Here is a 15,328-nt window from a genome sequence, read left to right as displayed (position 1 = left end):
TGAATTTCAATTTCAAAGTCACACGGTAAACTGTTCAATACAGAAATTGTCAAAAGTTTCCATCTATTCCAGCTTCTTTTACAAAGTTAATTTTGGAAGAACTATGTATTCACAACACAAACAAAAACTGCTGCAGATGTTAGCTTTAAGATATTCTTCCACAAAGCAAAGTCAGTTAAGCAGGAATTCCTTATGATCTTCCTAGCCTTGTTCAACAGTACCGAAGCTTCGAGCCTTCACACCTTTTGAGGGTTCACTGGACAGTCCTGGAGTACTTGCGTTATTTAATAATCATTCATTGGAGTCTTATGGTAAGAGCCTGCTTTGGCTGCAGTTGAAGTGAAGTAATTTGGCTTTTGGGAGGTATTTTGTACAGTTCCTTCTGTCCATTTTAAAGAGATTATTTTCTTTACAAAAGTATCTTATTACATATATGAAACTATCCCAAATACACTATGAACTTAGTCTCCAGGCCCATTTTGGTAACTTGATTCAGTTTATGATGATTAAAAGGTCTTAATTATTGTATTATCTTTCTAACAAGCCTCCAGTATTTTGTAATTTATCTTGTCCTAAAGTATAACTATTATTGGAACAAAAAACACTCCCATAAGTCTTTTTTCTTTCACTAGTACTTATATTCAGCCAAATTGATTCTATACTTTAATCCTCCAAATGAAGATTTCTCATTTCTGTAGTGGATCTCATTTTACTAAATCACCCAATCACATTTTATTTTCTTCCCATCCTTAAACTTATTTCTCCCCATTCAATCTTTGGGTCACATTCAATTCTAATATTATTTACCTCATGCTAATTTGCACATGGCACAGCTGGAGAGCAAGACAACCTTTATAGTTCTGCTTTTAGACCCTAGATACTTATAATCCCTCATCAGAACCTCTCAGATGCATAGGGAGGAGCATCTATTCCTATACTATACTTATCACTAGTACAAGTACTTTTCTCTTCACTCCCTACCCTTCAATGACTATCTGCATCATGGTGGCAAGGTCAGTTTGCTAATCCTCTCTCCCATCCCTGCTTCTGTCTACGCAACATATAAGCTGTTGTACAACAGTAGATACTAAATTCCTATCTCTAGATTTCTGTACTTGCTTCACTCATAGTTGCACAAACTTCAATCATAGTCTTAAGTCTCACATGTGGCTACCTTCTGTTATTAGATTAACTTTGTGTCTCCCTGATGCATGACAGTATCAGTAGATTGGACTTCAGCTCATCAAGTTCATTAATCTTCAGAGGCAGTTACTGTGGATTACCAAGGTAGTCATCAACTTCAGCTGCAATATATTACCATCCCTACTAATTTCATTGTTTCATTTAACTAATTAGATGTCAAGTTTAGAGTTATAACTCAGCTGTTAGTGATATTAGTTATGCTATTAATTTAATTTTGACTATCGCCAATCACTGAACTGCTGGGCTAATTAATGGCTTTGAACAGTCACCAGGGAGGTTGAGAATGAAAAATTATACAAAAAGTAGCATCACCCTCCCCCTTTGCACCAAATACCCCAAGTTATCTTATTGCTGCCATGTTGTGGCTTGTCCTATCTAGTTACAGAACCTGTTTGCCTATCCAGAGGGTGGGTGATTCACTATCCAGTTTCAACTGCTCAGTCAGCTCTCTTCTACAATAGTTAAAACTTATTCAAGCAACTGCATTCATTTAATTGACAGAGAACAGACAATTGTTGTTTAAATTAGACAATTTTAAAGCTTCAAGTGAAAGTTTGGCTGTTAACCTACAGCTCAAGAAAAGCTTGTGAAATCCCACCTGCACCACATTCCCTTGTTAACACTTTTTCTTCATGACACAGAGGCCTCATTGTCACTAATTGTGTTCCCACTTCCAGATCCGAACCATTTGCTATGTGTTTTTTTTTATTCTCTCATGTTGCTTCTGGTTCTTTAGCCAATCAGTGCAGTGTCCTCTGGTTATTGATCCTTCTGCTATTGTCTAGCCCCCTCGTGATTTTGAGCATCTTTATTACATTTCTTCTCAAACTGCTGATGTCTCAAGAGAACATCTCTAGCTTCTCCAATTTTTCCACATAAACTGAAGTCTCTCATCCCTGAAGCCATTCTCAAAAATTTATTTTTGCACCTGACCAATGTCATCATACCCTTTCGAAAGTATGATGACCAAAATTGAATTTAGTCCAACAGATTTATTTTGAAGCACTAACTTTCGAGGCGCTGCCTCTTCATCAGATGGTTGTGGAACAGGTCTGATGAAGGGTTTATACCCGAAACGTCAATTCTCCTGCACCTCGGATGCTACCTGACTTGCTGTACTTTTCCAGAACCACACACTCAACTCTGTTGGACGATAACCTGTTGTTGTGTGATTTTTAGCTGTATTTGCAAAGTTCAGAATATCTTAACTGCTTTCTCAATATGGCTTGCCTTCTTCAATGATTTGTGCAGATGTACCCTAGCATTCTCTGTTCCTGTGATCTCTTTCGAAATGTGCCTTTTATCTTTTCCTTATTTTAGCTACCAACTGACTCACTTGCGTTGTGAACAAATCTCGCAGTTAACTCCAGCTCCTACTATAGTCGCTATAACTGATGGCATTTAACCAGTTGACATCATCTAAGCATCCAAGAGCTTATGCAGACCAAGCCCACTTGCAAGATTACACGGTCACATGACGAGATTTTTTTTGTGCCATCTACCTAAAATTGATGACAAATTATAGGATAAGACCAGTATTGACACGGCCCTGTCCTACATTCCTCTAATTTCTGCTGAAACTGCATGGACCACTGCGATCCATGTGTGGCAGCGACTTCTAGAATGGGAATCTTTACGCAAATTGAGAAATCCTGTTTGCAAACCCTAAACATCATATGCAGACAGCATTGCCCTACAAATTTAGTCATCACAAGTCCTGTCTTCTAACCTGGTAATGTGAAGTCTCACTATTCGCTATGATTTCCACTATTTACTTCATTGAGGCACTGGAAGAGCAAATTAATTTATTCAGGTTGGTTACAGCGAGGAGATATTCAACTGCTAATGGAGAAAAATGTTCCAAATAGTAGTATTGGTGCCTCTGCAGAGCAGAAAATTTCAGTGCAGTTCAGGTGATTAGGATTACTTAGCCAATGCTAATGTTTTGTGACATAACTGCTTTAGGGTTCTTGGACACAATGATGCTAATCTGTGTCTCTCAACCGAAAGTTCCTTGTTGTCGTCACCAAGATTATAACAGTTGACAGAGGAGTTTGGAAATAGCAGATTTCATCGGATTACCAAAAAATAACTTGTTTAAGCTTTAAATCTTTAAGATACTGCTGTAGCTCTGTCCAGAATCTTCTCAATTCTGAGCTTCTGCTGTTAGTGATAGTGTGAGTCATCTTTATCTTTGCACATTATAGCTGATTCTGGGCATTTAATCACATGGCCTTAAATATGCTTTCAATATATTCTGCAATTGTTGCCTCTCCTATTCTCAGACGAACACCTGGTCCCCATGTTGTAACTTGTATCCTGTTGGTGCTGCTTCCAGGTCAAGAATCACCAGGTTACATGATCAGTATTTCTTCTTAACCAAAAGTTACAGTTTATCTCTTTACTAGAGTTGGCCAAGGCTAAATTCTTAGCTAAAATCAGTCTGTGGTCTTGTTCCTTCCTATCAGTATAATCTCCCCTAGTCCTACAAATTTGCGAGATCACTGTGCCTCTCCTGAAATTTCTGGTGTTTTGCATTTCCTGTATATCAGTTGCTCCACCATTGGCTGTTGTTCTTTCAGATATGTTGGTCCTAAGCCTAGGATTCACACTCTATACCCCTCTATACTCTATCCACTTCTGTACTTCTCTGTTATCGTTTTAAGATACATACTTCTAAGTCAACTGTCCCAGTATTTCAATTTTTGACTGATAAGACTCATTTAAAACTATTTGACTTATTTTGCTGTGTCAAAGGTATTATAAATGCAGGTTATTATTTCCAGTTATATCACAGAACAAATATAGAAACTATTCTTTGCAAAATATGAATCTGCTAAGGTACTTTTGTTTTCATGTTTCAACAATTAGAAGTTAACTAAAATATTTGGAGTCATACTGTTATTGTTATCTTTTCTTTAATTTAGAGATAAATATAGTTATCTTTCCCTCCACTGGCATAATTGAAAAAATCTGAACAAACATCACATAATATTCATCTAGAATCAAATGTCAGTGAGAGCTTATAGCACTTTGATAGTAATTGTTATTTGTCTTTTCCAGTGATTGCCTACATGTTGTTGTTCCCATGCCAGTTGCTGGACAAGATGTTGAAGCTTATTGCTTGAGATGTGAATGTAAATATGAAGAACGAAGCACAGTTACAATTCAGGTATTTTGTAAAACAATTTGGTAAGCTCAGTTGGCTCCATGGATGACTTGTAATGCAGTGTGATACCATCAGCATGGGATAAACTCCTGCACCAGCTGAGGTTACCATGAAGGTCCTGCCTTCTTAACATCACCTGAAGCATGGTGGCCCTAGGTTAAACCTCACTACCAGTCATCTCTCTGTAATGAGAGAGTAGCCCTATGGAACTATGTCTGTTTTATCTTTTTTAAAATTAAAGCATAAATATTTTCTTCTCTATGTCAGCGTATCTGATTTGATATGTTCATCTCAAAGAAAAAAGTATACGGAATAGTGGTATAAAGGAGTATCTACTTTATTTTTGGTGTAATTTGAGTATTATTCTACTGTTTAATATTTACTACGATTGATTTATTACCAAAAACCATTTGATATAACATTCTTTCCTATATTTCTGTTGAAATTGTCCAAATCATATGATGCCTTTGGAAGTTTGATTGTAAATTCTTTTTTTCATTCTTTTCATTTCAGTTACAAAGTAGTGGTGAAAATACATGGCTTTTGTTTTACTACTTTGAAAATCATTTTTGTGATTGTGTTTTTACTTTATATTGATGGAAAAATAAAGATGCTGAAATTTAGCTGTACAATGCCCATTGTTTTCAAAGTTAAAAATTAGACAACACCAGGTTATAGATCTTATAGTCCAAAAGATTTATTTGAGGCACTAGCTTTCAAAGCGCAGTACCTCCAAATAAATTGGTTGGACTATAACCTGGTGTGTGGTTTTTAACTTTGCCCACCCCAGTCCAACACCAGTTCCTCCAGATCTTTTTTTTTCAGTGCAATCACTGTTATTTTGCCTCCAAAGTAGCATCCATGATATGTGGAAACATCCAATATTAGTTACTTCAGAGACTGTTTTGGTGAGGGCATCGGCATTTGTATGGAGAGTGTCCACCAAAGGTAAGACAGTTCACATCAAGATTAGAGTGGTGCTGAAAATACACAGCAGGCCAGGCAGCATACGTGGAGCAGGAAAATTGACGTTTAAGGCAGGAACCCTTCATCCTGATGCCCTTCATCGTCAAGATGAAGGGCTTCTGCCCGAAACGTCGATTTTCCTGCTCCTCGGTTGATGCCTGACCTGCTGTGCATTTCCAGCACCACTCTAATCTTGACTTTAATCTCCAGCATCTGCAGTCCTCACTTTCGCCAGACAGATCACATCACCAGTCGGTGTGTAGTGCTCATCTGATGCTGCCTCTGCTCCTTATGTATGCTCCTTATATGCTACTTAACCACACCAGCATTAGGGTACAGTCCTCTCCACTTGATCATAGAATCCCTACAAGGTGGAAGCCAGTCATTTGACCCATCGAGTCCAAGGCGACTCTCTAAAGAGCATCCTACCTAGATCCAACCCCCAATCCTATCCCTGTAAGCCTGTATTTCCCAAATCCACCCATCCTGTACATTCCTGGACACTGGGCAATTTACCATGGCAAATCCACCTAATCTGCACATCTTTGGACTGAGAGAGGAACCCGGAGCACCCAGACACAGGGAGAATGTGCAAACTCCACACAGTCACCCAAGGGTGGAATCATGCATAATCCCTGGCGCTGTGAGGCAGCAGTGCTAACCACTGAGCCACCGTGGTGCCGTGTATATACATTAACCAGCTGCGGAGGTGACATAAAACAGAATGAAGAAACCAATATGGTTCCTTTCTGGCTAATTTGACGATCCTGTTCCTTTTAGCAAGGTTATGCTATTCTTGACTTTTTTTTTTCAGAGAGGTTGTAAAAGCAGTGATTCCAAAAAGTCTGGCTTGGATGGGTTTTAGGGCCAATTTGATTATAGCTAACATATACTTCCTCAGGCAAAAGACTGTCAAGTTTTTAGAAGAAACGCTTGTACAATGAAATGGGAGTGGCGAGTTCTCTCAGTTCAGCTTTACTCTGGTTTGGTTTTAGCAGTCTGGCTGTTCGCTGAAAGCAGTCAGTCAGTTGTCAAGCTGCTGGACCAAGAGACAGGTCCATGCTGATCTTCTGTCTCTGACATCTCTCCCTTAAGAACCTGTGTTTGATTTTTCTTTTTTTTTTGCCAAGGGCGTTTATGGGGATTGTTGCAGGAATTTGGGACAGCATCATTAAGTCGATATAGTCTGTTCGGGTTTTGGATAGGTTAACTGATTCTATATTCTGTTCTCTTTTACTTATGTTTCATTCAGTAATCTTGCAAATAAACTCTGGTTTGTTTAAAACTAAGTGGTTGGTTCAGCTACATCACTCCTGGACTACCACAGTACACCTGCTTAAAACAATGAGCAAAGTTAGGGTCCGGGCTGCTTTCTTGAAATGTTTTGAAGGGGTCTGGCCTGGTCCATAACATAGAACTGGTCACTGATTAATTCATCCAGTTGAGGCACCAAGAAGCACAATCCCATTTTTCCATTCACCAACAGTTCCCACACCTTTGTTGCTGATCATTGAAACATCTTCTTCGTCACTGTTCCAAAAATACACAACACCACCAAAAAAAAATTCCAACCTAAATTTAAAAGTCAAAACAGTGGTCTGTTGCTTACAGGTATCAGCATTTTGTACTTGTGCAAGCACTAAGTCTTATCCTGGATGTATCTTGCCTGTCTTAGAGCCTTTGTGCAATATTTCAGTGACTAACGCATTGCTGCCAACTTTCTCTGTGGGAAACTATAGATGACCTTTGTAGAATGACCTCTAGCAGCACTTCTCCAAGAAGACATGGCAATGCATCAGTTTACTGTGGGTAACAGTAGTCTGGGCTTGCTGGCTATAAGGCAACACCAGAGGTGGAAGAACAAATACTGTGATCCTGAAAGAGGACAGATGGATTGTTAGAAATTATGTCACTGGGGATCCAAGATGGTGGCGATCTGAGAAGATTGCACTGCAGAGCTTTGCATTGCAGCTCAAGCAGGACAATCCTTTAACCCGCCCATACCAGGCTATCATGATATCTTGTGACTCCGGAAAGATCGTGGAGTCCCAAGAAATTTCTAAAAATTAACTTACCTGTGTTTCCAGCCGTCCAGAGATGCCGAAAAAGAGAGGAGGAGCATCCAAGGCTGGGTTTGCAGTTCAGCCTGCAGTAGCCTCAGAACCAATTACGTTCCAAGCCCTGGTGAACAAGCTCTCGAAATCTCACGAGATGCTAGGGAAACAGATTGAAGAGAAGCTGGCTCCAATCTCTCTCATGCTACAGAAGCATGAGCAGCAGCTGGAAGATCTGGAGAAGAGGAATGATGAGGTGAAGCACAGGGTCACAGTGGTGGAAGCTGATGCCAGTTCATCCAAGGATAGGATCCAAGTCCTGGAGACGCAAGTCCGTAATTTGTGTGACCAAGTGGATGATCTTGAGAACAGGGGCAGAAGGAAAAACATTTGGATCAGAGCGGCCTGTGGAATTTGTTGAGGACTGGCTGCCGAAATTCCTTGACTTGGAGGCTGGCATGAGAGAATTGAAGATAGAGAGGGCTCACCAGGTCGCAACCTGGAGATCGGGTCTGGGTCAACGTCCTCGTCCTCTTCTGGTGCGGTTCCATCATTACTGGGATAAAGAGAGAGACATGGAGGCTTTCGGAGTCCAGGGGATGGATCTAAAAGCCCTAATTCATGAGGGTTCTAAGATCATGTTTTTTCAGGATTTCTCAGCGGCAGTGATCCAGAAACGAAAATCTTACAACGGTGTCAAGAGAAGACTGAGGGAGCTTGAGATTCAGCACTCCCTGAGATATCTGGCGGTGCTTCGGAACACCTTAGATGGATCCATACATCTCTTTGACACGTCGGAGAAGGCAAGAGACTTTGTGGACAAATTAACCTAATTTGAACAATTTCAGTATTTATAAATAGGGTTGTTTGGGTATGGGTATTATTCTGTAAAAGAAACGGAGGAAGTCCAGTTGGAGCTTTATCTTTCTTTTTTCCCTGTATTGACAATAATTTGGTTTAAACTATGACTGGCGGTGGTTGAGATGTACATTTTCAATTTCTAAGTTAGGTTATACCAAAGGATGGATGGGGTATTTATTCCCTTTTTGTTTAAGAAATTTTTTTTAATTCATATTGGTATTCTATGGGTTGTTTATTCTTTTCTGCTTGTGTTTACGGTGCAACTCTAGCTGGGAGAAGTGAAGGTGGTTGGGATGATTAGATGCCTACTTATGGGCAGTTTGGGATGGGTAGTTGTCCCCTCTGGGCAGAGGGTGAGTTCCCCTACTCAGCGCTGTTGGCGCTTTATATGTTGGTTTGTTTTTTGGTTTTTGTTGTTCTTTATTCTCAATAGTTTTGCAGGTTTGTTAAATATAGTGGTTTTAGTTTATGTAGTTTTTATATTTGGTGGGTCATTTGACACTAAAGCTCAGCAATTTGTGGTTCAGGTTCCTCCTCTCTGGAATTTAAATGTTATTGCAGAAGATTATGGCTAATGATTTGATTAAATGGTGTACCTGGAATATCAAGAGAAGTCACTCACCAATTAAGAGGAAGAAAGTACTCTTGAGCCTTAGCAAGGAGAAGGTGGATATTGCTTTGTTACAGGATACACATTTGGGTGACAAGGAGCATCTGAAATTACAGCAGAATGGTTTTGACCGAGTTTATTTTTCATCATTTAATAACAGAAGTAGGGGAGTCGTGATATTGGTTAGGAAAAATCTCCCATTTAAATTGTTGGAGTGTGTTAAAGACACACATGGGAGGTTTGTAATTCTTAAAGCCTTGATAAATGGGGAAGAATATGGTGTTTTAAATGTTTATTGCCCTCCAACTCATCCCCTTAAATTTTTGGTAGATGCTTTTTTCTAAACTGATAAGTCTCAATTCCCGACACATCATTAGAGGGGGAGATTTTAACTGTCTCATGGATCCCACAGTAGACAGGTTTCCCAAAGGTCCCTCGATACCCTCTGTACAAACTAAACAGTTAGTGGGTCTGTGTCAGGAGTTAGGGTTAGTGGATGTCTGGAGGCGTCTCCACCCTACAGGTAGGGATTTTACGTTTTTCTCCAATCTGCATAGATGTCACACGAGGATTGATTTTTTTTTTTTCTGACTCCTGCGGTAACCCTGGATCTGGTGGCATCTTGTACAATTGATAATATACCATCTCTGATCATGCTCCAGTGTACCTTATGGTTAAGATTAAGGACGTTCCAGTGGATTTGAGGTACTGGCAAATGGATCCATTTATCCTCCAGGATAATAAGTTTGTGGAGTATTTCTCTAGGGAATTTCAGGCGTTCTTAGACATCAACATAGGCTCGATTGATAGCACATCCATTCTCTGGGAAACTGCTAAGGGGGTAGTTTTTTTCATATTCCGCCAGTAGGAAGCAGCAGAAGGATGAGCAGCAACGTCTCCTTGAAGCACGGTTGAAGGCAGCCGAGAAGGCCTACTTTGACAGACCTTCGTTGGTCAAACTAGAGAGGATTACAGCGCTGCGGTCTGCATTTGATTCTGTACTCACGCAGACGGCAAAGAAGGAGCTGGCTTTTGCAAAGCAAAGGTTATATGAGCATGGTGATAAGCCAGGCAAATACTTAAGGTAAATTGCCAGAAAGAGGAGTGCCCCAGAAGCCATTATGGCAATTAGGGAAGGGTCCAGGAACCTAACGTGATTCTAAAAAGATTAATGTGGCGTTCCAGAGATTTTACTCTAAGTTATACCAATCTGAGGATTGTGAGGATGGGCAGGCCAAAATGGAATCCTTTTTTAGAGATCTGAAGCTCCTGGGTGTGACTCCTGAACAAGAGTCCTTTCTCAATGCCCCGTTATCAGAGCAAGATGTGCAGGAAACTGTGAGGCAGCTTCAGAGTGAAAAGACGCCTGATCCTGATGGACTTCCCAGTGAATTCTATAAGGAATTTATAAGTATACTGTCAAGCCCGATGCTCAATATTTAATGATTCATACAGTCATGATTGTCTCCCACCATCTCTGAGAGAGGCCAATATTTCACTTATCCTTAAAAAAGGGAAGGACCCGGAAGACAGTGCTTTGTACAGGCCCACCTCGCTCTTAAATGTGAATTTTAAAATCCTCTCTAAGACTCTCGCGTTAAGACTGGAGACTGTGTTACCTTCTATTATTAAAGAGGATCAGATGGGCTTTATAAAGGGTCGCAGATCCTCCAATCATGTTAGCAAGCTGCTTAATGTAATTCAAGCATACCAACAGCAGTCAATACAGAGATTGGTGATTTCTTTAGATGCAGAGAAGGCATTTGTCCGAGTTGAGTGGCCGTACCTTTCTATACTCTAGAGCGGTTTGGTTTGGGCGAAATCTTCATAAGAGGGCTAAAGGTTCTCTATGGTGGCCCTCTCACAGCGGTCATCACCAACGGGGTACGATCAAGCAATTTTAATATTTTTAGGGGCAGCAGGTAGGGCTGTCCCCTTTCACCATTGCTTTTTGGTGATTGAACAATTGGCAGAGACCATTCATGGGGATCCCAATATATCAGCACCAGAAGTGGGGTCAAAATTACATAAGATTTCATTGCATGCAGACGATGTCCTAATTTGTTTTGACAAATACAGCAGTTTCAGTGCCTTGCCTGATACAATGCATTCGTGCGTTTGGCGCTTTTTCAGGGTACAAGATTAATTTTGCTGAATCAGAGGCTATGCCTATGGGTGGTCTTATGAAGGAGCTAGCTCTTGAGGGTGACTTTAGATTCCCATTTAGGTGGTCACAGGGGGGTTTTGTGTATTTGGGCATGTTCATTACACCAGTTCTGGATTGGCTGTTCAAAGCCAATTTTATTCAATTATTTGGAAATATTAAACAAGATCTTCAAAGATGGGAGGCACTTCCAGTCTTATGGTTTGGTTGGATAGCGCTTATTAAGATGAATATTCTCCCTCGTTTGCTATACCCTATACGGATGCTCCCCCGATTTTCAATAAGCAAACACTCAGGAGGCTGACTGGTTGGTTCAGCTCCTTTATTTGGCATTGTAAGCGGCCCCTCATTAAATTAGCCAAACTGCAGTTGCCTCACATATTCGGGGAGAGTGGACCTTCCAGACATTAAAAATTACCAATTAAGCTCGCTTTTGTCCTACATAAGTGATTGGGTTTGTGGAGATCCTCTCTCAATATGGCTAGATATCAAAGCCTCCCAGGCAAGGTGCCCCTTACCAGTTTGCTGTTTTTGGACAAGATGAGGATAGTTTGGGAATATTGCCATAACCCAATAGTTGTCAATACTGTTAATTCGGCAGAGGGAAGGCAATATTGGCAAAACATCTTTGTTTACACCTTTCGTGGGTATGCTGGTGTTTCAACCAGGTATGATAGATTCAGGATTTAAACATTGGGTAGCTAGGGGTGTGTCTTGCATGGGCGATTTATTTGAGGGAGACATAATGGATGTCCTTCAATCAGTTAGTATGGAAGTACGAGTTATCTAATAGAGACCTCTTTCGTTTTTTTCAAGTTAGGGATTTTATTCAAAGAAAGACCACACTTTTGACTGATTCCTGCAAATCCAATGTAGAGAGGGGTGTGCTAAGTGTTAAGAGTACACTGTCAGTACCTGATATCATCAACTCGGGGTGGGGCAAGGGGGAAGGGAAGGGTGCCACCTCAGATGAGTTTGATCGACTCTGCAAGATGTGGGAAAGAGAGCTGGGTGCTGAAGTCTCCTCAGAGGCATGGGAGAATTTTTGGGAGAATGCAAGGAAGATATCAATTTGCAATAGGACCCATGCTTTACAGATGAAGATTCTCCACAGGGTCCAATTGGCTCCGGACTGTTTGTCAAAATTTAAACCAGGGGTATCTTCAGCATGTCCCAAGTGTAAGGTCTGCACGGGCACTCTTACCCATTGTCTCTGGTCTTGCGATAGGCTTCAAACATATTGGAGTGCTGTGGCAGGTGCAATGGAGAGGATTTTGGGTGTAAGTGTGGAGAAGGACCCTATCTCTCTCCTTTTGGGCCTGCCCTCTGTATTTCCTGCAGATGTGCATACGAAAAAAAATTTTAATATTCTCATGTTCTGTGCAAGAAAGAATATCTTGCTAGGTTGGGTATCCGAAAAACGCCCGGGCCTGTCGGGTTGGCGGAAGATTGTTATGGAGCATATTCCCCTGGACTTTCTCACAAATATGATACACCACAAAACTGAGAATTTTTACAAGACATGGCAGGCTCTTTTTGGAATACCTTGACACAGATTTATCTGCCACACTAACAAGGGCTTTTATGTAGCCATAATGATTGTGTTTTACGAGCCCAATACAAGAGAGGAGGAACTGTGAACGTATGAGCTTTTTGTTTGGCTGGGCTGAGTCAGTACTATTTATTAGTTTGTTGTTGGTTATTTATTTAGCCAGTTTGGGTTTTTTTAAAGTTATATTTTTCTATATATGTTTATACATTTGTACATGAGGGTGGGTTGGGGAATTGTTTTATTATTATTTGGGTTTTTATACTGTTTTGAATTGTACTTTTTGTAATATTAAAAAATCTATTTTTTCAATAAAAATATATATTAAAAAATGGTGTCACTGCCAGTCCCTCAAAAACACTTCATTGTGGATGATGTACTTCATTGTACATATTCTTGTGAAGTTGTCCGCCACTCCCATGTTGAAGTGGACGAACTTCAAGTTCTGTGCAAAGCCCTGTGTCAAGTTCATGGCAGAGCTCACATATTCTTTTACATTAGCAGGATTCCTGGCAGGCCGACCAAAGCACCAAATACTTCAATGTGGATAGCCTCTGACTCCTATGCAACAGAACTTAAGTGTGACTTTGTCATCTGTAGAAATACCCTTATCCTGGCAATGACTGTGGGGTAACTCATACCCACTATCACCAACTTGGATTGTCACCATTCCTCTAGGAATGAGAAATCTGAGCAGGTGAAGACCAAAACTAGCCACAGCTGTAGTCAAGCTATTCCACTAAGCTGCAATACTGTAATCTACCTGACAGTGTAGAAAATTGCTCAGGATGTCCTGTGTACAAAAAGCAGGACAAATCCAACCTGACCAATTACCATCCTATCAGTTTATTCTCCTTCATAAGCAAAGTGATGCAAGTTGTTTTAATGTTAGTTACCCAAACATAAACTGGGATACTTGTAGTGTACAGGGCAGCAGAGGACAAGTCTTCCTGGATTGCATGCAGGAGAGCCTTCTCAAATAGTATGCTCCTGGTCCAACAAGAAAGGGTGCATTGTTGGATCTGGTTCTTAGAAATGAAGTGAACCATGTGTCGGTTAGGTATCATTTAAGAGACAGTGATTGTTGTATCACAGCTTTCAGGATAATGATGGAGAATGACATGCAATAATTCAGAGTGAGGAAAATCAACTGGCAGAAAGTATACTGTAATGGGGCATGAACAGAGCTGGGCAGGATTGAATGAAGCAAGAGCTTGGCAGGAAAAACAGTAGCTGAACAATGGGCTACCTTCAAAGAAGAAATGGTTTGGCTATGCTCAAATGGGAAGGGTAGAAGAAACAAATCTTGACCTCCCTGAATGAAAAAGGAGATAGAAATTAAGATAAAGAAGGAAAAATGGTACTTATGGTGAGTATTGGGTATAAATGGTGAGAATCAAGAGAATATTTAAGGTCAGAGAGATGGTGAAAAAGCAAATTGAAACAGCAAAGAGGAATTATGAGAAAAGATTGGCAGCCAACATAAAGAGGTGTCCCAAAGTATTCTACGATCATATAAATAGTAAAAGGGTCAGTGAAAGGAGGAGTAGGCCAATTAGGGACCAAAAATGTGGATTTACACCTGACGACAGGGGGCATGGTTGAGGTGTTAAATGTATGCTTTGCATCTGTTTTTACCAAGGAAAGAGATACTGCTCAGGCCATGGTCACTAGCAGAGTTCAAAAACTGGTAGGTCATAAATGGTGGATAGACTATTGATACTTAAAGTCAACGACGCACTGGGATCAGATGAGATATATCCAAGCATTTTGAAGTACATGAGAGACAAAGTTGATAGGGCACTGTTCAGAACCTTTCAGTCTCATCTAGATTTGGGGAAAAGTGCCAAAAATTACAAGCTTTATGGCTTTGTTCAAAAAGGTTTGCAAGGATAAGCCTAGTATTTACACACCAGTCAGTTTAAATTCAGTGGTGGGGAAGCTTCTAAAGACAATTATTCAGAATAGAATTAGTCATCATATGGAAAAAGGTGGATTGATCAGCAAACAATCAGCATGAATTTCTATAGGGGAAATCACATTTAACTGGAGATTCCTGGAGATTTTAAAAGTGGTAACAGAATGGCCTGATTAAGGTAACGCTGTTGATGTGACATACATGGACTATTAGAAGGCCTGTGGTATTGTGCCACATACAGAGTTGTGAGGAAAGTTTTATAGGTCATGGAATAAAGGGGTCAATAGCAACATGGATACAAAATTGGCTGAGCCATAGGATAGAGAGTATAATGGTCAATGGATATGTTTCAGGCTGAGGGAAGATTTTTAGTGGAGTTTCCCAGGGATCCTTTGGTTTTCCTGATGTATATTGATCAGGAGGTTAGTGTGCAGGGTCAGTTTCAAAGTTGCAGATTATTCAAACTTGGAAGAATTGTAAACTGAGGGAAACAGTGTAGAATGCCAAAAGAACACAGACAAGTTGGTGAAGTGGGCAAATATGTGGCAGATGAGTTTCAATGCAGAGAGGTATGAAATGATGCATTTTGGTAGGAAGATCATTGTCTTTCAATGTAAAATAGGAAGTACAGTTGTATCTTCAACTTCATTTATAATGAGGTAAAAACAATGACTGCAGATGCTGGAAACCAGATTAGTGGTGCTGGAAGAGCACAGCAGTTCAGGCATCCAAGGAGCTTCGAAATCAACGTTTCGGGCAAAAGCCCTTCATCAGGAATAAAGGCAGTGAGCCTGAAGCGTGGAGAGATAAGCTAGAGGAGGGTGGGGGTGGGGA

General features: G+C 40.4%; 1 protein-coding gene across 2 annotated transcripts in view; it reads left to right on the top strand.

Moving 5' to 3' along the window:
* The window catches only part of tmem9b (TMEM9 domain family, member B), an 89,204-nt gene that overhangs the window by 37,498 nt on the left and 36,378 nt on the right, over positions 1-15,328 (top strand). For both annotated transcript variants that reach the window (XM_043705866.1, XM_043705864.1), the window contains one exon: positions 4,267-4,375. In XM_043705866.1, coding sequence (XP_043561801.1) covers positions 4,267-4,375 — 109 coding nt within the window. The remainder of the gene's footprint in view (positions 1-4,266; positions 4,376-15,328) is intronic.

This window comes from Chiloscyllium plagiosum, chromosome 16 (assembly GCF_004010195.1).
Source record: "Chiloscyllium plagiosum isolate BGI_BamShark_2017 chromosome 16, ASM401019v2, whole genome shotgun sequence".
Taxonomy (NCBI): Eukaryota; Metazoa; Chordata; class Chondrichthyes; order Orectolobiformes; family Hemiscylliidae; genus Chiloscyllium; species Chiloscyllium plagiosum.
The sequence above is the reverse complement of the archived record's forward strand: the minus strand, read 5'-3'. Positions and strand labels throughout refer to the sequence as shown.